At 40.2% G+C, this 22,144-nt stretch overlaps 1 protein-coding gene across 1 annotated transcript in view; it reads left to right on the top strand.

Annotated features, from left to right (window-relative positions):
• SGCD (sarcoglycan delta) overlaps positions 1-22,144 on the top strand; it is a 405,485-nt gene that overhangs the window by 292,328 nt on the left and 91,013 nt on the right. The window contains exon 6 of the mRNA XM_024760147.1: positions 13,409-13,481. Coding sequence (XP_024615915.1) covers positions 13,409-13,481 — 73 coding nt within the window. The remainder of the gene's footprint in view (positions 1-13,408; positions 13,482-22,144) is intronic.

The raw sequence follows: 22,144 nt of genomic DNA, 5'->3' as shown, positions 1-22,144 counted from the left end.
AGAGTCTGACCCTCTCAAAGGGTCAGTTTGCTTCTCCCTCATCGGTCTTGGGTAAAATAGTATTGAACCTTAGGGGTGAGTAACAGGATTCTCGTAAGGATTCTCAAACAAATAATAAGTAGGGACTTGACAGTTGCTGGTGGCTTAGTGGTCTGGGGCAACATATCTGAAATTCTATTGGTCTTCGTCTCATGGGAGGGAGATGGCTCTTACAATTCCAGATATGATGTTGATATTCAGGTAGAAAGAAGAGTGGAACCAGCTGCATCTGTACTTTCCTACTAGGACAGTCAAAGCTTGCCCAACACCCCACCCTAGTAGACTTCTACTACATCTCATTAGACAAAATCGTGTCATGGCCACCCCTAGCTTCAAGGGAGTCTGGGAAAGTGATTATTTAGCTGGGCATTTTGCTTCCATGAAATACTGGTATTTTGTTGGCAGGGGAAAATGGGTGTTGATAAAGTAACACGCTGGCCATAGTAGTGATAAAGTCAGTGGATGGGTTAAAGTCACATGGTCAAAATTACCATGAGAGTCACCTGTATAGTGTGTCCATTTTGAGGCTTGCTTTCATAGTAAGATTGTATTCTGAAGTTTAATCAGTCTAGTGTTTTAATGCTTTCAGATGTTCAGCACTTTCATTAAGATTTCAACTTCCTGGGCTTCCCTGGTGGCGCAGTGGTTGAGAGTCCGCCTGCCGATGCAGGGGACACGGGTTCGTGCCCCGGTCTTACCCAAAAAAAAAAAAAAAAAAAAAAAAGATTTCAACTTCCTGGTTTTGCTTTTCAAGTCCTTATCCTCTCCATCACCTGAAAATGACTCTGTTTCTCCAATTATTTTTTAGACAGTGTTTCTTCATCGTCCTCAGTTAATGTTTCATTCCCTTCTTCATAGGAAAGCATCACCCCCAACCCACTTGGCAACAGGAACAAAGTGTTCTACTTCTTTTTCAATGACCAGGAAACCCTTAAAATCATGTACATGTTGTTTTCTTAGGTCTCACAGGCATCCATTGACTCTCTGAGTCGTGATTGGTCTCACACTGTGAGAGGCAATTGAGAACTGAGATCTGGACAGAGGAAGCAGTGTGTTCAAGTCTCCCTTCTTACCCTTATTTCCAAGTGGAAGGGCAGGCTTTCCTTCACTTGGTCACACAGTTCATATCCGTTCTCTCCCTTTCTCCCCTCACTGTTGGCCTGATTGTGGCTACCGGTCCCACAGAGACCTGGAGGTGACTGTGAGTGGAGTGCCACATTCATCCCATTCATGGGACACACAGTACCTCGTTTCTGAGAGCCAAGGAGTCCCTCTCATGCCCAGCTCTGCATTTCACATCAAGAAGGCTTCTCAGCCTGTGGCTGATGCTCTGTTGTCCATGTACTGTCCTAACTCAGAGGTTGCCTTATTCTGGTGTTCCCTCAATGTAATACAAAACCAGTGAGTTGAGATTATTTGTTTTATTGTGTGGTTTTATTTACTATCAAAAATAATGTAGTCATAAGAAACTGAAATGAGGTTGCTTGCCGCTTGGCTGCTCCCTTTTATTTTTTCCAGTTTTGGCTTAATGATACACCAGGCATGAGCTCTGGTCTGTTGGTTTCTAGAGTAGAGTTTGTTTAATTAAACTACTTGTCTTTTCATATCTTGCCAGAATATTTCTGTACATGAATCTTAAATTGCGCTGCGGTTTCACATTCTACACAATTATTTAAAGTGTGCGCCTTGATGGTATGGTCGGTTCAGTTACACTGTTAGAATACTTGAAAGGAAACACGTCTTATTTTCTTCTTCTCCATTGTTAAGATTCAAATTATTCAAAGATTTTTTTTTTTGTCATTCTGGCCTTCTATCATTGTCATCGACATCATCTTTTCTAATACATAATAATAGATAGATAGATAGATAGATAGATCTGCCATTGAGCAGACTGGTACCCCTATCAATTTTGGTTACTAACCATAGCTGGGTCTTCAATATCTAATATCCAATATCTAATACTCAGGTGTCTTAACTATACTTCTCTCGTCACCAAGTGGGAACTCTTGCTGTAACCATTTCTCCACATCCCACTTTCTCCTCTGCCCACGAGTCCACCTCCAGCTCTTCATAGAATGGCTCTTATGATGTAAATGACCCCCATGTTACTAGATTCCATGGACATTTAAATTCCTCTTCTTAACTCTAAGTACCAATTAAGTACGTACGTAACTCCTCCCACCTTCTTGGAATACTTGTCACTCCTGACTTCCTATGTTACACCATTTCTGGTCTTCTTTCTGTCCCTCTAGCCTCTTCTTTTCAGTTTCCTTTGATGTCTCATCCTCCCATACCCAAACTTGAAATGTTGGAATCCCTTAAAATTCTGACCTTGGCTGTCTGTTGACATCACTGTAACCATTTCTTGGATAATTTCACATATTCTCTTGGTTTCGATGATCATCTGTATCCCAGTGATTTTAAGTTTATATACCAGTGGTTTAGAACTCTACCTTGAGCAATATACCTGTACATCCAGTTGCCTCCATAAGCATCTTAATCTGGGAACTCCATAGATACCTTAAATTCAACAGAGCCGAAATTAAACTTGTCCCCCCCCGCAACCAAAACCTGGACGTCTCTTACTCATCCACCCCTCATATCACTAAGTTCTTCTAATAATCCTACCACCTCGATCACTCTCAAGTTCATCCTTCCCATTTTTTTCACCGTAAGTTCTTTACTCTAGGCCATCATCATTTCTCACGTGACCTACTGAAATAGTCTTCTAACTGATTTCTATGCGTTTGCTCTTGACCTCCTATAATGCGTTCTGCAGAGTGTACTGGCACACCTTGGAGGTAGTATGGGTTCAGTTCCAAACCACCACAATAAAGCGAATCTTGCTATAAAGCAAGTCACACGAATTTTTTTCTTTCCCAGTGCATATAAAGGTTATGTTTACAGGATACTGTAGTGTATTAAGTGTGCAATAGCATTACTATGTCAACAAAAAACAGTATACTTACCTAAATTTAAATAATACTTTATTGCTAAAAAAAAATGCTGACCATCATCTGAGCCTTCCCTGAGTCATAATCTTTTCGCTGATAGTAGCCATCAACATTGAGGCAAGACCCTCTGACTCATCGGGGTGGTGGTGGCTGAAGGCTGGCGTGGCTGAGGCAATTTCTTAAAATAAGACAACAATGAAGTTTGCCTCACCAATGGACTCTTCCTTTCACGAAGGATTTCTCTGTAGCGTGCAGTGCTGTTTGATAGCATATTATCCACAGTAGAACTCTTTCAAAATTGGGGTCAGTCCTCTAAAATCCTGCCGCTGCTTTATCACCTAAGTTTATGTAATATTCTAAATCCTCTGTTGCCATTTTAACCATCTCCACAGCATCTTCGCCAGGAGCAGATCCCATCTCAAGAAACCACTTTCTTTGCTCATCCATAAGAAGCAACTCCTCATCCATTAAAGTTTTATCATGAGATTGCAGCAATTCAGTCACGTCTTCCAGCTCCACTTCTAATTCTGGTTCTCTTGATATTTCCTCTACATCTGCAGTGACTCCCTCCACTGAAGTCTTGAACCCTTCATCCGTGAGAGTTAGAATCAACTTCTTCCAAATTCCTGTTAATACTGATATTTTGACCTCTTCCCGTGAACCATGAATGTTCTTAATGGCATCTAGAATGGTAAACTCTTTCCAGAGGTTTTCAATTTTCTTTGCTCAGATCCATCAGAGGAATCACCGTCTATGGCAGCTATAGTCTTATGAAATGTATTTCTTAAGTGGTAAGACTTGAAAGTCAAAATTAATCCTTGTTCCAGGGGCCACAGAAGGGATGTTGTGTTAGCAGCCATGAAAACAAGATAAATCTCATTGTACATCTTCATCAGAGCTCTTGGGTGACCAGGTGCATTGTCAATAAGCAGTAATATTTTGAAAGGAGTAAGTCTCACCAGTGAACTTAAAATATTCAGTACACCATGTTGTAAACAGATGTGCTGTCATCCAGGCTTTGTTGTTCCTTTTGTAGAACACAGGCAGAGTAGATTTAGCAAAATTCTTAAGGGCTCTAAAATTTTAAGAATGGGAAATGAGCATTGGCTTCAGCTTAAAGTCACCAGCTGCATTAACCCCTAAGAGAGTCAGCCTGTCCTTTAAGCTTTGAAGTCAGGTGTTGACTACTCTCTAGCTGTGAAAGTCCTAGATGGCATCTTCCAATATAAGGCCTGTTTCATTTACACTGAAAATCTGTCGTCTAATGTAGCCATCTTCGTGAATGACCTCAGCTAGATCTTCTAGATAACTTGCTGCAGTTTCTACATCAGCACTTGCTGCTCCACCTTGCACTTCTGTGTTGTGGAGACGGCTTCTTTCCTTAAACCTCTTTCCTTAAACCTTCTTTCCTTAAACCTCATGAACCAACCTCTGCTAGCTTCAAGCTTTTCTTCTCCAACTTCGTCACCTCTCTCAGCCTTCATAGAATTGAAGAGGATTGCTCTGGATTAGTCTTTGGTTTAAGGGAACGTTGGGACTGCTTCGGTCTTCTCTCCAGAACACTAGAACTTTCTCCATATCACCAATAAGTCTGTTTAACTTTCTTATCATTCGCGTGTTCACTAGAGTACCATTTTTAATTTCCTTCAATAATTTTTCCCTTGCATTCACAACTTGGCTAACAGTTTGACACAAGAGGCCCAGCTTTCAGCCTGTCTTGTTGGCTTTTGACTTGCCTTCCTCACTAAGCTTAATCATTTCTAGCATATGAGCTGTGTTCAGCTGAAAATTATCTTTCACAGAAGACAATGTTCATTATTCATAGAATTATTACATTATTCATAGTGTTTTTTTAAAAATGCTTGTAAACACTGAGAGAATTAAAACTTTCTTCTTTGTCATGTTGCCTGTACCTTCACAGGAAAAACAGAGCTGGATTCATAGCGGCTTCTTGTATTGAGTAAAGGCAATTTCAATTGAAATTCAAATATCAAATATCAAAGAAGCTAGATTTTATTGGAGAAACGTAAGGTTGCCATGGGCACAGCTAGCTTTGGGTATTAATCACTTGGCTTTGACCCCAATTTCAGATCTTCCCATGGGCCCTGTGGTCATTCTCTGTCTCCCTCTTGTCCAGCATATCACTAGATCCCATTGGTTTTCCTCTTAACATATTTCCTAACCCACCTGCACTTCTCCGTCCTGGCTGCCAGTTCTTTAGTCCAAGCTGTCATCATGTCTCCTCTGCTTCGCCTCACTTATCTTTGCCCTCTTCAAGTGTCTTTTCCACAATGCAGTGTCTGAGACAGCTCAGGCTGCTGTAACAGATACCACAGACTGGGTAGCTTAAACAGCAGACATTTATTTCTCACTATTCTGGAGACTGGGAGGTGTGAGATCAGGGCACCAGCATGGTTTACTTCTGGTGAAGGTTACAGTTGGAGCATGTGACTTTTAGGGGGACACAAATATGCAGACCGTAACATGCCGCCACAGTAATCTTTGAAAAATGCCAGTTTGCTCGGGTCTGCTTAATACCCTCACTGTGGGACTTCCCTGGCAGTCCGGTGGGTAAGACTCCGTTCTTCCACTGCAGGGGGGCGTGGGTTTGATCCCTGGTGAGGGAACTAAGATCCCGCACGCCGTGTGGCACGGCCAAAAGAAAAAAAACCTTCACCTTGGCTCTGCATTACCTGGGCCAACCCACCTCTCCAGTCTCATCCCACAATGCTCACCCTTGCTAAATATGGTCTGGCCACACCAATCTTCTTTATTGACCTCAGCTTCCCAACCCTGCCACCTTTGCATAATCTCTTCTACCGTTCCTTCCCCCCCCCTTAACTAGGTTGTTCCTAATCACTTAACAAATATCAGGAAAACTTCACTTTTTCAGGGAAACATACCTGACAGACCAATCTATGACCCCAAGTATTATACTTTCAAAGATATGTTTGATTTTCCTTTCAAGTCTGTATCACCATTTGTCACTATTGTATGTTATTTCTGAGTTTATTTCATTACTGATTCTTTGAACTAGCCAGTGTACCCTACTGGAGAGTACTACATTCTACTGGTCTATAAGCTCCATGTCTCTCTGGTTCACCTCTACAGTCCGCTGCTCAATACGTATTTGTTAAACACATTTAACTTTGGGTTTATCAAACCTACCGTGCTCCTCTCCTGGTCCGTTGGGTTCATCCAACCAGGTTATCTGGAGGTTCCGAAAACATTAGGGCTGGAGGTGGCCTCATGGACCATCTAATCCCCAACCCCGCTTTGTACAACAAATGGGGAAATAAGACCTAAGGGCAAATGGCCAGCAGTCAGCTATAAGCTTATGCAAAATCAGCACAAAAAATCAGGTCTTTGGTTTCCCAGTTCTCTGATATTTCAGGAAATTGAATCATTCCTTCTCCCATTTTCTTTTCTTTAACATCTTTATTGAAGTATATTTGCTTTACATTGTTGTGTTAGTTTCTTCTGTATAACAAAGTGAATCAGCTATACGTATACATATATCCCCATATCCCCTCCCTCTTGTGTCTCCCTCCCACCCTCCCTATCCCACCCTGCCAGCTGGTCACAAAGCACCGAGCTGATCTCCCTGTGCTACGCGGCTGCTTCCCACTAGCTATCTGTTTTACGTTTGGTAGTGTATATATGTCCATGCCACTCTCTCACTTCGTCCCAGCTTACCCTTCCCCCTCCCCGTGTCCTCAAGTCCATTCTGTACATTTGCATCTTTATTCCTGTCCTGCCCCTAGGTTCTTCAGAACCAGTTTTTTTTTTTTTTAGATTCCATATATATGTGTTAGCATACGGTATTTGTTTTTCTCTTTCTGACTTACTTCACTATGTATGACAGACCCTAGGTCCATCCACCTCACTACAAATAACTCAATTTCGTTCCTTTTTATGGCTGAGTAATATTCCATTGTATGTATGTGCCACATCTTCTTTATCCATTCATCTGTCGATGGGCACTTAGGTTGCTTCCATGTGCTTCCTTCTCCCATTTTCTTATCACCATTTTTTAGATTGACATCCTTTCTCTGTTTTATAATCTAATATTGGTATGAAAATAGAACCTTATCTTATCAAATAAAATATGGTTGTTATTAAGGACTGTCATTCAGGATATATCTACCCAAGGAACAAGAATTGGAAAACTTAGAACGTTGACTTCAAACAATGGTCATCAGATATTTTAACTCACATATGGAACCTATTAAACATTTTAGCTCCATGGTTTTAACCCAAAGATGATTTTTAGTCTATTTTCATTTATACAAAAGCATTAATCATAATTATGCCCATGTTAATGAATGTATGTCTAGAAATAATTTACCAGAGCAAACTCCATTCAGCTAGTTTAATTCCTTCATCAGTTTTCTAAACAGTAGTCTTAAACCATGTCTGCCCTTTTTAAAAGCTTTTCTTGAAATTAGTGTCTGTAAGAGTAGTTCTTTTCTGTGTACAAAAAAGATTTGATTTATCATAAATTTCTTAAACTCCAGTGTTACTAATTATAACTTCTATCATGGTAATTTTTTCTTTTGTGTCTTATGTTTCTCTGGAGTCCAATTTTCCTGTATCATAATTTGCATATCTAAATTTTTCTTCCAGTATTTAGTCCATGGCTATTTTCAACAGGTACAGATTTAGGCACTTTAATGTTTCTTATTTTTATAAAATTGAATTTCCCCAGATCATAAAGAGTTACAAACCAGGTTTTTGGTTTTTTTTAGTTATTCTCATCTACAGTAAATTTTGTTCTTCACCATTTTATCGCTTATGAGGTTTATTTTCTGGTGATTATTTCTACCAATTAATTGTAGTTTGAATTGGACAAACGTCTGTCTGCTTTAATTTGCTTCTTCCTTAAACACTGAGAACATTTTTAACATTTTCCTTTGATATCCCAGGGTTGCTCTGTTTTCCTGGCAGGGATTGGAGGTGGCTAAAGATAATCTTCTGTTTAGATTAGATTGTTACCTTATGAAATTTTAAATCTGGGGAGAAAACACTTTAGCTCTGACACTTCTCATCCCATCCCTCATTTTACAGTGAAGGAAGTCAAGGGCCAGAGAGAGTTATGTGATTTGCCCAACATCACAGAGATATGACTAGATTTCAGGGCTCTTGACATCCAGGACACTCTGAGGGAAAAGCATGACCAAACTGACCTCTGAACTTGAGCATACTTTCTAGAGAGGAGAAACTGGCTTTTTTATTACTATGGCAACAAAGTGCATTAGAGATTTTTTGACGCGTTTACTTCCTACCTGTGCTAGTCGGGAAAAAGAGCCATTGAGCTGATCTTTATGATGATTCAAAACACTTTAGAGAGATCCTGTCACATGTTTTATAAGTTCCTGATTGATTGTGTGGAATTAAGTTACTGGGCAGAGAACCAGCTAATGGAAACACATTGATGAAATCATTTTTGAGGGACATTAAATGGAACTTAAAGCTGAAATGGCTTTATGGATTTTTTCACACAAACTGTTTATGAACATTTATTGCCAGTAAATTATATTGTGTTAAAAGAAGGAATCAGTAGGCATGGCTTTAATAGAAACCTTTTTGAAATAATAAAATTGAGAATAATTTATTATCTAAGAATGGATAGAGGATGGGATGGGGGAATTCATCCTGATGAATGATTGTCCACTCTGCAGCTTTTGGGAAAGTGAAAAATGGTGTGGAAATCAGAAATCTGTTAGGACTTGGAAAGAAATGGTCTTTTTGAAATGTATTAATATCTCATTTCATTGTATATGGGAATAGTTTTTAGAAGAGGAGTGATAGGGGATTTAGCACCTGTTACCTGAGGCTATAAACATGGGTATTTGTTCATATTTCATAAAAAGATCAACAAGTAGAGAGTTACTTAATCTGCTGAATGAGGGTCTAGAGTAGGGTCAAGGGCATCAGTTTCAGAGCTGAAATGCTAGAGTTCAAACCCTGGCTCCCCCTCTTCACTGTGTGACCATAGAAAAGTTTCTTGACTTCTCTGAATCTCATACTCCACAACCGTAATAACAGAAATTAATAGTCCCTCCCTCACAGGGTTATTTTCATGATCAAATGAAGACAGTTTCAATAGTTTCTACTTTGTAGTAAGTGCTTTTAAAATGTTATTTTTTAAGAGTCATAGAGGACCCAAATAAGAGGAAGAAAGAATAGGGTTCATGAACATTTTAGTACTAGTAGTAGTATTTTATTAATTGTCATTTGATGATTGCTATGTACCAGAGATCTCATTTAGTCTTCAAAATGCCTGGGAGATGAGGGTACTACTCATATCTCTTCTTTTCAGAGAAGGAAACTGAGTGTCAGAGAGATTCATGCCCAAGGTCACTCAGCTACTGAGTGATTTTGATAAGTTCCCCTGAGAAGGCACATGCATGAGTCTGTCCTCCAGTATGTATGGGACATGTGGACCCCTGTGGCCGAAGTCCAGCAAAAAAAACAATCAAAGGGCATCTGGTTGGACGATGGAAGCTAAAGGAGCATGAGTGTCTTGCCCTTCACTTTCATCCACAACCAGAGCCTGTCAGTTACCCATCTCCTCCACCTGTCAGAGCCCATCCCCTCTGGATTTTGCTTGCTTGTCATTTAATGAGTGCCACTTTGGCCTGGCACTGAGAAAACAAGGCACTAGGGTGCTGGGTCTAAATGTGGGTTCTTTAGTCAGATGCCCGGATGTGAATCTCAGCTCTAGTGCCCGCTGGCCATAGGACCATGAGCCCCACACGTCTTTAGCCCGAGTTCTCTTATCTGTAGGTTAAGCAGGTTCCTTGGTCTGGGGAAGAGGACACAAGCCTTCTGATCTTATTCTACTTTAAAGAGATATTTCTCTTCAGCCCCAATAGCATTCCTTTATAAGCATACTCCTCTATTTTAGTGGTGTAGTTAAAATGCACCGGGGTGTGATTTTAGACATTCATTTAATATGTGAGGTATGAGGAATTTTATAGCAGTAAATTAGTGCTCCCATAGAAGTGGTAGTACTAGTTGAATTGAGTCCAGGACGAGTCTTGGGAACCTAAAGTCGAATCTGGTTATATTCTATATAAGACCTTGCCCCTGCCCACACAGAGCTTACGATCTAGTTGAAGAGATAAGATGAATGTCTGCGAGGTAAATCCCAAATAGTGTGTGCTCAGTGCCTAATGAGTGTACGTAGTCATCTTACAAGTATTTGTTGAGTGCCTGCGCTGTGCTAGACAACGAGGACAGGACAGAGAGCAAGACGCACTCCTACCAGGAGCACAGCAAACGCGCTTGCAGGTCAGAGAGCTGAGGATCCGAGCTCAGGTGTTCAAAGGAGACCATGTTCTTTCCACAAACACAGATAGTGAGCGTCTGTAATGTGCTGGATGACTTTATTGTCACCCTTTTTCCCCCTTGGCCTTGCTTTCAAAGGGTGGCAGAGCTCAGCGCCCCCAGCTGCAGTAGAGCAGTTCCCTCTTGAGCCTAGTATAGCCAGAAGTAAGAAGTAAAGTAGCAGATGAAGTTTTCTCATTGTATCTGACAAATAAAGAAACAGGCTCAGTACAGAGTTTGGATGGGATAAAGAAAATGGCCCGAGCTTTTGAGGTTCATTTTTCATAAGAGCCGGTCATTCCTCATTTTTGGACAACTGTTCTGAATAAGTATAATCTATGTCCTACTGTGTGCACCTACTTGGTACAGTCACCAGAGTTGCAAAACAGATCTTCTTCGACTTCAGAGATCTTACAAAATGATGGAAAGAGTGGGCGTGAGAAAGAGGTGAAACATTAAGTGTTACAGCATTCTAGAAACAATTCAAATAATGAAAGCTGTCCATGGGCAATACTCATTGTCATTTGGGTGAGTCAAACAATTACGGCTGATTTGGAAAGAGGTAATGCTCTTTCTGTTGCAGCTTTCATGGAATTCTCGGTAGAGGAAGAGGAAATCTGAGCTGACACTAGAGAGTAGAGACAATGTAAATAAACAGAAATAACTCTCCTCTCCTTATTGAGATATATAATTGTTCCTTTAAATATGTAGCTATAGATATTTTTAAATAGAGCTCAAGTGGCTAAGAACTAAGCATCTCTAAGAATGTCAAAGAGAAGTCCCTGTTAACTACAGTAGCTGCAGATGGGAGTTGCTCAGTGACAGACAAGATGGCACTGGGAGATGGCTGAGGGCATGGTCTTGGGTTTCACACAGCTTAGAGCCACCTTCCGATGTGTCAGTCCCTGTCCTGTGACTTCGGCAAGCCTGTTTTATCCACTTGGCAGCCTCCACAGTGCCTTTGACCTAGGTGCTCCTCAAAGGATCCCAAAAATGTTGGAGAGGGGAAAGTGGATATTCTGCAAAACCAAATGTAGTACATATGTAACAAAAACTACATTATAATTTGTAATCCACTCCATTCTTACTCAGTTACTGTATTAGTCAGAGTTCTCCAGAGAAACCGAACCAACAAGGTCTATACAGAGAAAGAGATTTATCGTAAGAAATTGGCTCACGCAATTATAGAGGCTGAGAAATCCCACACTCAGCTGTCTGTGAAATGGGGACTTAGGAAGGCCAGTGGTGTAAGTTAGTCTGAGTCCAAATGCCTAAAAACAAGGGGAGTCAATGGTGTTGATTCCAGTCTAGGTCTGCAGGCCTGAGAACCAGGACCATGGACAGCAGGAAAAGATCAATGTCCCAGCTCACAGGGTGAGGCAGGAAGGGCGGAATACTTCCTTCCTCCACTTTTTTGTTGTATTCAGGCCCTCATCTGATAGGGTGATGCCCACTTACATTGGAGAGAGCAAACTGCTTTATTCAGCGCACCTATTCAAATGCTAATCTCATCTGGAATCACCCTCACAGACACATCCAGAAATAATGTTTAGCCAGATATCTGGGCACCTTCTGATCCTGTCAAGTTGACATGTACAATTAAGCATCACAGTTATCAAGAACACAGTAAAGTGTCAATCACTAGAGCAAAATAAATAATATATACTTAGTAAAACAGTGAACATTCTTATGAAATTTACACCAAAAACTGTATTTAACGGGGCTCTGGGTACATTTTGAAATGATGTGATTTGGGATCTTGGAAAGTAAAAGTGTCTACGGGCAGAAAATGATCTTAAAGGTCCCCACGTGGAGTGTCTCTGTGCCAACTGGAACTGTCAGTTTTATGGGGTTGTTGCAGGGAATAAATGAGATATATCTATGATGGTATCCAGCAATGTGGTAGTCACTCAAAAATGTTAGCTGAGAATAATAGTTATTATTCACCAGAATATTCTTTTAGTGACCATATATTATGTTAAGGCAGAAAAAGAATTCTGATTTTACTTACAGTGGCCTATTACTCATATCAGAAAGGTTAAATATTTCCATAGTTGCTACAGAAAAAATCACTTCATTTTCCTAGAGTCATTAGTATGTCGGGATAAACCTGGATTTGGAATAACAGTGGTTAGTAGAGGATTTCTAGACATTATACCAATGCAGGAGGATTCTAAAAATTCACACATGAATGCAAGATATTATTCCATCCCTTCTTACAGCATCAAAGAAGCACACTGAGCATATAAAAATAAACACCTTTACTTCAGGATAATGCCTGGCTAAGTTTAATTGAAAAACAAATATCCAGTGCAATTGTCTGTGATAAACTGAGGCTTAAATGATTTGAAGACACTTTGGGAGCAGACAAATTAGATAATCACAATCTTTACGGCTGGAGGGGTTCAGCTGATGTTGACAAGTTGTAAAGATAAAAGCCTATAGCAAAGTCAAGAGCTAAATGTCTAGACTGGGTCGGGGATCAATGTTAATACTCTAATTGTAGAAGCACTGAACTTCAAATGATCCCTCATCGTGTTCTAAGTTTTCAAGATTATCGTGTAAAACTTGATTTACTGAAAAACTTTGGCCTAATTGTCCTTAGGCAAATACCTTACAGTCTTACAGTATTCTCTACCGTCTAACCCATTTCTTAGATGTTGTATGTGTTATGTGATTTGTGCCCCATGCTGCAGTAAGAGAACTTCAGCTGCTGGTTTTCAAAACACTTCCAGTTGGGTGACTGTTAATAGTTTATGAGAGACACGAGTCAGACCATGCCATTTCTAGGCATCTTGTTTTGTTTTTTTTTTTAAGCCAACATGGAATTTGCCTCATGGCCTCACTCTGATCTCAGCAAGAACACATTCAAAAGAGTTCCTTGTTTTTTCAAAGCCTGTTTGCATGAGTTGATTGAATCCTCTCCTAGCACGGAGACCTGCCCTAGAGCCAGTGGCAGAATACCTGTGTACTGGGTTGTATAAAGGATTCACTGCATTTAGCTCCATTCATTGTGCTGACTGTGCCTCCCAGTGACACCTCCAACTCTCCAACCTCTGTTTGCTTTTTTCTTTTGTTTACAGGAGCAGAGGGCACAGTGTTCCCTAAATCTATAGAGACACCTAATGTCAGGGCAGATCCCTTCAAGGAACTAAGGTAAACTTCTGAGTATGGTTTGCATTGATTAAGTGGCTCTTTGCTGTCTTTGTGCAACTGGTTGATGATCCATTTTGAATATCTGTGATGTAACAGTATCATGAGTGTGCGAACTGGGAGAGATTAGAAAGGACGTGAAGATAAGCTACAACTAAGAGAAGATTTTCTCTGAGGACTTAAAGTTGAAAGTTTGGAGGAAGTGGTTGCCAGTCTTGGAGTTGTGAGATTTGGGATTCATTCATTTGCAGTGTGTATTTCCTGATGTGTTTTGTGGTACCAAAATCCTCTCCAGTTAGAGAACTAATCGGTAATTTGCGCTGATCGGCCCAAAGAAAAGTGGTGTTTAAAAGAAGCTGAGCTGTAAATACAATACTTTTTTTTTTTTTTTCTATCTAACAAGCTCCCCATTTTCTGGAATGATACAGTGCTAGAGCTACCTTCTGTGTGTATTCCATGTACTGATGTTAATCAGATATCCATAAGCCTGCTGCTTTTAGCAGAAAAGGGCTCTGCGATGCCATGTACTTACCAACAACTTATGGAAAGCAAAAAAGAACAATAGACATACTGACGGACAAATAGACAGAGGTGTAGCCTAAACACCATTCCTGCCACTAAAGAGCTATCCCCAGCCCTCCAAATGAAACACATATAAAATGGTATGATGATACAAATATAACTTTAATTTTCACTATGGAATTAGAGCCATGAAGAATTCAGTGAATATTGGCTTTCTTCATTTCTCACAGTTCTTTTAATTAAGGCCAATCATAAATCCTCATAAACATCCCTGAATAACTCTTGCATAAAGACATCAACTGTAAGCAAACGCACCTGTATCGCACAAGTCATACCTCCTCTTTCACAACCAGCCCCGAGATCTCTGTTTTGCAAAAACAGCAGCAGCCACGTTGGAGCTTGCATTTCCCTAAACAGAAACATGTCCTCAGTAAGTGGAGAATATATCACCTCATTACAAAACCATAGCATTCCTGCCAGGCCTGTAAGTCTTTATGAGTATAGGGAAATAAGTCGGGCAAAAGGAAGAGGATAATCGGTGGGGAGTGAGAACCTTTTCTTAGCAAAATCCTGTATACAGTGGGCTATATTTTTTAAATTACATACCACACTGTGACGTTTTACATGTTACTGAAATAACCATTTTCACCGGGTCTTCCAGAGGCCAGAAGTTGCCTGACTCTCTGTCAGTTAGATCCTGGGTTTCATATTAATGTGCTAAAGCTGGAATCTTTTAAGCAAATCCACCCAAGGAAATGTGCATTTTAGGTCCCTGAGAGAGCTCATTCTCTGAGAATGCACTGAATCCTTGTGGCTGTGATGTAAGAACTCTTTCAAGCAGGCTAATGAGTGGCCCAGTTCCCTGTCTTTTCGCAGTCCTCTTTAGGAGCAGGGGGTTTTATCTGGGGGGGAGGGGGGTTGTTTTTTACAGAACTAGTGAATGATTTGTGCTGATCAGCCCAAAGATACGTGATGTCTAAAAGGAGCTGAACTCGATCATGTACCACAATGTTCATTGCAGCTCCATTTACAATAGGCAGGACATGGAAGCAACCTAAGTGTCCATCGACAGATGAGTGGATAAAGAAGATGTGGCACATATATGCAATGGAATATTACTCAGCCATAAAAAGAAACGAAATTGAGTTATTTGTAGTGAGATGGATGGACCTAGAGTCTGTCATACAGAGTGAAGTAAGTCAGAAAGAGAAAAACACTGTATGCTAACACATATATATGGGATCTAAAAAAAAAAGGCTTTTTTGGTCAGAGATTCTGCCACAAAGCACCATTAAAAAAAAGGTCCAGAGGGCTGGAGAAGCTAAGTCATCACATTCTAGGTTCCTGACTCACTTCAGGCTATTACTCATCAACACAATCCGAACAGGGGCAAACAAAAGACCAACTTACGAATTACATACTAAAGTCTTTTTGTGCTGCCCTTATTTCTACTTAGACTGACTTCTCAGATAAACAGGTAAAACTTAAGGATCCATCCATGTCCCTCAGCTACTCAATCAATCAAACATGAGAAAAATGACATCTATTTTAGAGACCACCTCTTTGGGGATAATTTTTGTTTCCTCAAACCCCTTTCTTGGCTGCTGGAGGGTTTTTTTGTTTGTTTTCTGTTTGCTTGTTTGTTAATGAGAAGCAAATTTTAGGCCTCTGACGTGTCTTCCTGGAATATCTCAGCTCCCAGCTATAGGAATGGTAGCTACCTCTCTGAGCATTTTGGTTCACTGCTTTTCTTATTAGTTACTATAGTTACTATATTTGCCGTATTTGCTTAAGACATTTGTAAATAATCCAGGGTGGAGCTGAAAATCACAAAGGAGGGTTGTTTCTCTCCAGACAAACAAGGAGTGTTGGTAAGGTCTGCGCCCAACACCCAACTCAGGCGTATTTCTAGACTGCCGCTGCAGGGCAATTCTGAAATCATGACGTATGGCTCTAGATTCAAGGCTATACTTAAAAATGTACCAGGCACTACCCCCATCCCTCTAATAAGAAAAACTAACTTTGAATAGAAACTGGATTTGAATAAATTCATGACTTAAAATTTGAATATTTTAAATGTTCACACAGCTGTTTTTTTGTTTTTGTTTTTTTTTTCCCCAAAGTCTATATAAGACAAATGGAGAAAAATCCCTGATCTCAGGCTGTGCCTGATCTGGGACTGGAAATAGGCCATTCAGTTTGACATAGGTATTTTCTGTAAGAACAGAGACTACCTTTGAATGACTACCTTGCTCTAAGCATTCTTTTCAACTGTGAAGTTTCCTTGTAGGATTCTGATCCTACCAGAATAGGAAATGGACTGTGAAATCGTGTTTCCCAGATGTATGCCACGACAGTTGTAAAAGAAACGAAGAAGGTTATATGGACCAGTGTACACAGACAGCCAACTGTGTTCCCCTAAATATCACTAAAAGCTTGGAAGGAACCACAAAAAAGCAAGAAGCCAGAAGGTCTTCATAAAAGAATTCTTCATCAGCAGCCGTGCTGATACGCTTTTACTCTATCTTCAATTATAACAAGGGTGGTGACCTGATTTTCCATTTCATTGTCTATAGGGAGCTGTTTCCCAAGTGTTTTTTTTCAGATTCTTTTCCCATATAGGTTATTACAGAACATTGAGTAGAGTTCCCTGTGCTGTACAGTAGATCCTTGTTAATTAACTATTTTATGCATAGTGGTGTGGATATGTTAATCCCAAACTCCTAATTTATTCCCCACCCCCAACTTGGTAACCATAACTTGGTTTTCAAAGTCTGTGAGTCTTGTTTCGAAAGGAAGTTCATTTGTATCATGTTTTTTAGATTCCACATATCAGTAATATCATATGATATTTGTCTTTCTCTGTCTGACTTCACTTAGTATGATCATCTCTAGGTCCATCCATGTTGCTGCAGATGGCATTATCTCATTCTTTTCTATGGCTGAGTAATATTCCATTGTGTATATGTACCACATCTTCTTCATCCATTCCTCTGTTGACTTAGGTTGCTTCCATGTCCTGGCTATTGTAATACAGCTGCAATGAACCTTGGGGTGCATGTGTCTTTTTGAGCTATGGCTTTCTCTGGGTATATGCCTAGGAGTGGGATTGCTGGGTCATATGGTAGTTCTATTTTTAGTTTTTTGAGGAACCTACATACTGTTCTCCATAGTGGTTTTACCAATTTACATTCCCACCAACAGTGCAGGGAAAGTTCCCTTTTCTCCACAGCCTTTTCAGCATTTATTGTTTGTAGACATTTTGATGACAGCCATTCTGACTGGTGTGAGGTGATTCCTCATTGTAGTTTTGATTTGCATTTCTCTAATAATTAGCGATGTTGAGCATCTTTTCATGTGCCTTTTGGCCATCTGTATGTTTCCCTTGGAGAAATATCTATTTAGATCTTCTGCCCATTTTTCTGATTGGTTTGTTTTTTTGATATTGAGCTGTATGAGCTGTTTGTATATTTTGGAGGGGTAATCCGTTGTCAGTCGCTTTGTTTGCAAATATTTTCTCCCATTCTTTTCATTTTGTTTATACCAAGTATTTTTTTGACACTTTATTAAGAGTCAAGGCATGTGATAAATACTTGAGATGTAGAGTTAAATGAGTACTCAAATAATTTATAGTTAAGGAGAATAAGACAGAAAGGAACCTCAAAATACAAGGTAATGAAATGTAGGATAGATGTATGAACCAAATCAGAGGAAACACAGAGAATTACAAAACCTACCTAAGAGAGTTAAATAAGGCTGCCCAAAGGAAGTGACATTTAAGTTGCAAGAAGAAATAAGATAAAACCCAAAAGTACACCTCAGAATTCAAAAAGTGTGGTTCTCTACAGCCATTTAATGTAGGGGAAAGTACCCCAACATATTTCTCTAGCTCCCAAGAATGTTACTGTGTTATTGACAAACATGAGGGATTGTAATTTCCTCATGACAGTCGTGTTCTTTAAAAAACTGTGTGAAGGCAGTTTCAAATATGGTCGCAAAAGACTAAAGATTGTTACAAGCTTCAAAAATCAGTATGTGGGCTTCCCTGGTGGCACAGTGGTTAAGAATCTGCCTGCCAATGCAGGGGACACAGGTTCGAGCCCTGGCCTGGGAAGATCCCGCATGCCGCGGAGCAACTAAGCCCGTGCGCCACAACTACTGAGCCTGCGCTCTAGAGCCCACGAGCCACAACTACTGAGCCCACGTGCCACAACTACTGAAGCCCGAGCGCCTAGAGCCCGTGCTCCACAACAAGAGAAGCCACCACAATGAGAAGCCCGCACGCCACAACGAAGAGTAACCCCCACTCGCCGCAAGTAGAGAAAGCCCGCGCACAGCAATGAAGACCCAGTGCAGCCATAAATAAATAAATAAATTTATTTATTTAAAAAAAGAAATCGGTATGTAATTCAATTCAGAACTGAAAGATTCACTGATAGCAAACCCATTCTACAGCCCCAAATAAATAAGGTATTACTTTGTTACTGTTTACTTTTCTCCATAATATTACCAGGGTTTTAATGATAAAGTTGAAAAATGATGATACATCTGTTACTCCCAATAATGCACTTGAACATTTTGCAAATTTTTTTTTAACCGGGTAGGTACTCAATCTGGCTCCTTTGGAAATATGGGAATTTACAGTTTGTGTGTCTTATAGGGAAACAGGGATTAGACAAGCCTCCCACAAGTTGACAAAAATGAATTTATTCATTCTTTACTTGTATTTTAAAATGTCTATAGCCAGCTAAGTGTTTATTGGCTCTCAGTGGTTTATAAATTTAAGTGGCAAGAATAGTCTGTCAGAGCTTCAGGGCTCATTTAATTGGAGGCTTGGCAATCCTCCTCCACTTCTTTGTCCTCTTCAAAATTCACAATACCAAAAACAATGGATCGACAGTCTGATTTTTAAAAATGTACACACACAGGTAAGGAGAGAGACACACACACAAAGACAGAAAAACAGAGAAAGAACAGGTGGGAGTGGGGGAAGGGAGAGAAGAGGCAAGAAGCTGTGTATTGAGCTTTTAGCTATGGTACATGGTGAAAGGGGGAGTACCATCGTAGAAGTAATCTTTAAACTATCTCCCTTTTAAACATTTTGCAGACATGTTCTGTAATTTTCTTCCCTCTCTTCCACCCCCAACTCCAAATACTTAGACTACGTTTTTTTAGTTTTGTTTTGCATGTATGAGATTTAGAATTGTTTGATCATATAGCACAAATATTGAAGTGATTCAAAGGAGAAATGAAAAAAAATGTAGTGGACCAAATAATAGCAGTTACTTACTCCATGGCCTTAAAAAATAGAATAATGGTGAAGCAGTGTCCCTGTTGGTCAAGAGCTTGTGCTTTGAAGGTACCCTGCTCTGGCTTTGAATTTGGTACCCATGCCTGTCTGCTTTGTGAACTCGGGCAAGTGTCTTAAGCTCTCCTAGGTCCAGTGCCTAGAATGGAGGAAAAGCTCACTGAATACTAATTCAACACATGTTAGCTATTGGGAGGACAGGCAAGCAGCTTTCTCTCTCACAGGGACACAGGAACTCAGATGGGATGGGAGTTCCCAGAGTTTAATATTTCTTTAACCCCTAAAAAGTTTCCATCAAATCATGGTGACGAACAATTATTTCTCAATTAAAGACAAAAGGAAAAATCATTGAGTACTTCCATCTACTATTAACTGCACTTTATATAAGAGAAAGGATATAAGAAGACATAATATAGAATAAAAGACAGTCTCATAATTGAATACAAGACAATCTCATTTAACTATATTAACATGTCATTGTATTGCCTCCATTTTCTCATTTTTCCAAAAATGCTAGTGACTACCTTACAACTCTTCTCTTCACACATTTAATAGTGCCTGCTGAGAAAAAAAAAATAAGATCTGAAAGCCACAGGCTAGGGCTTAATGAGGCCCACTTGACTTTAATATTGTCCTGTTTGAATTCCCAAAACTATTACATCTTGCCCAGTCAATACATATGTATGTGCCTTTTCTTCCTCTTCCTCCTATATTCCAACATGCCATCATTATTCTCTTTTTTTTTTTTTCCTGTTAGTATCAGTACTAGAGTTTGAATTTATCTCTGTATTTCCCTTTTCTACCTTATCCCCAACCTTTCCCCCCCGGGTGCCTTCCACCATGGTTCTATTAGTAAATATAAGGAGAAACACAAGAGGTAGAGGAAAAGTGATACTTCCATATTTGAGTTATCACCACCTTTCCCTTTGCCTTGTTTATCAAAAGCTCTTATTTTGCACATGTAATAGAAATTACAGCTTAAAGATATTAAACCCATGAGTCTGTATGCATCTCCTCTGTACATTATGATTCTACCATTAGAGACCAGAGAATGATAAGATGGCAGATAACATCACAGGGAAAGCTGAGGCTAGGACATAGGGGAAGTCCCATTCAGACAGGAAGAAGAAGTAGAGATCTCCTCTGTTCTGGTCTCTGGTGAATTGTGGGAAGAAGAAGACAGGAAATGTAGGAAAAGCAGGTGGTGAAATATATGTCCTGATGATCTTTCTTCTCTGGGTCATGGAGGGAAGAAACCAATTAAGTAGATTTTAAGGAAAGGCAAAAGCAAAGAGTCATTGTACATTTTCATTTGGGAGTCTAGGAGGAAACCAACTTGTAGGGTGGTTTCACAACCCCCTGGAAGGAGAGGAAAAGAGGACCTGGGTCAACACTCTGGAATCTCCGTTAATTCCAGGGGTGGGGGAGGAGGGAAGGTAGTTCGTAGAAGTGTCCATGTGGTGTGTTGAGGAATGCACATAGACAACTGATGGTGCAGGCTGGCTGGTCCTGGGGAGCGTCCCTGCAGGGGGGGCTGAGGGCTCCAAAGAACACAATCCAGTTTGGTGGAATGGGAGACCTGCCCAGGTCTCAGGGTCTACCAACAACATTCAGTCCCGACTCAGTGGATACTGCTGGAGCCCAGAGAGAGTCTATTCAATGAGGACTTGGTCGTGGGGGTCTAGCCTGATGCAGATCAAAACAACATCTCCCGGAATCTAAACTTGCTCTGTTCCTGTCACCACGTGGTCACATAAGCCTCCTTCTGCCATATCCATAATGATATCTGAAAGAGGGAGAGGAAAATTTGGACTAATTATTTATCCTAATGGGAAAGTTGAAACTTTTCAATTACAGAGAGGATGCCAGAATAGATTTCTTTTTTTCCCCAACAATCCATAAGGATAAGTTTGAGAGAAAAATTAAGTCAGGTAAAAACAATAAAGAAATGCCATTTGTTTTCGTGGATGAGCATGGTTTGTACATTGGCCAGCTTGCAATACAGGGTATCATTCCAGTCACAAGGCATCTTACATGACTTTGCCAAGCTTCCAAGTCTGTGAGTCTTGCCCTCTGTCTTGCAGGGACCACTGGGTATGAGCAAAAGGAAAAGGTGCTTTCAGAATCCATCATCGGATGCCTGCGATCAGTGTTCATTTCTCTGCGAGTTTTGAGTGAGCATTGATTGGAATTGTAGTCCAGATCTGATGCTCTCAACATACTCCCCAAAAGTGGTCCTGGATTTTTAATCTTTTTAAACCAATAAGTTATTGGGGGAAATGCCTTAATAACCAAAACATTTCACAAGCCTCCCTCTCAAAATCATTACTGGACTATCTACGAAAGCTAGAGCCATCAGCCTTGTTCAGTGAGGCACCTGATGGTCCATTAATGGCCGGCCCGTTTTTGTCTGAATTTGAGAGAGGCAACTCGACACGTTGTTAACATTATCTAAGACAAGTGGCTTTTATTTAAAAATTAAAATTATATCCTTTCGATTAATTGTTTAACTTAAGGGTTTAAAATGTGAAAAAAAAATCATTCAGCAGGTAAAATCATAACTGGCAGGGGTGTATAAAATTGCACTTTTATCCATGTTGTCAGGGCAGGCAGGACATCATGAAAGAAGTGCTAACCTTCCAGCTGTTTAGAGCAGAATGGGCATGTGTGTATATCTGCCCAAATTCCAGAGTTGGGGCTCCCTTCTGCCCGAACACGGAGCATCTTGACTTTATTATTGTTTCTATCTTGATTAAAATGTCAGCAGCTGCCATGTATTGTGTAAAATGTGTGGGGTAGATTGTTCTATTATTCTTTAAAAACACCCAATTCCTTT

Source organism: Neophocaena asiaeorientalis, unplaced genomic scaffold, assembly GCF_003031525.2.
Source record: "Neophocaena asiaeorientalis asiaeorientalis breed wild unplaced genomic scaffold, Neophocaena_asiaeorientalis_V1.1 scaffold336, whole genome shotgun sequence".
NCBI lineage: Eukaryota > Metazoa > Chordata > Mammalia > Artiodactyla > Phocoenidae > Neophocaena > Neophocaena asiaeorientalis.
The sequence above is the reverse complement of the archived record's forward strand: the minus strand, read 5'-3'. Positions and strand labels throughout refer to the sequence as shown.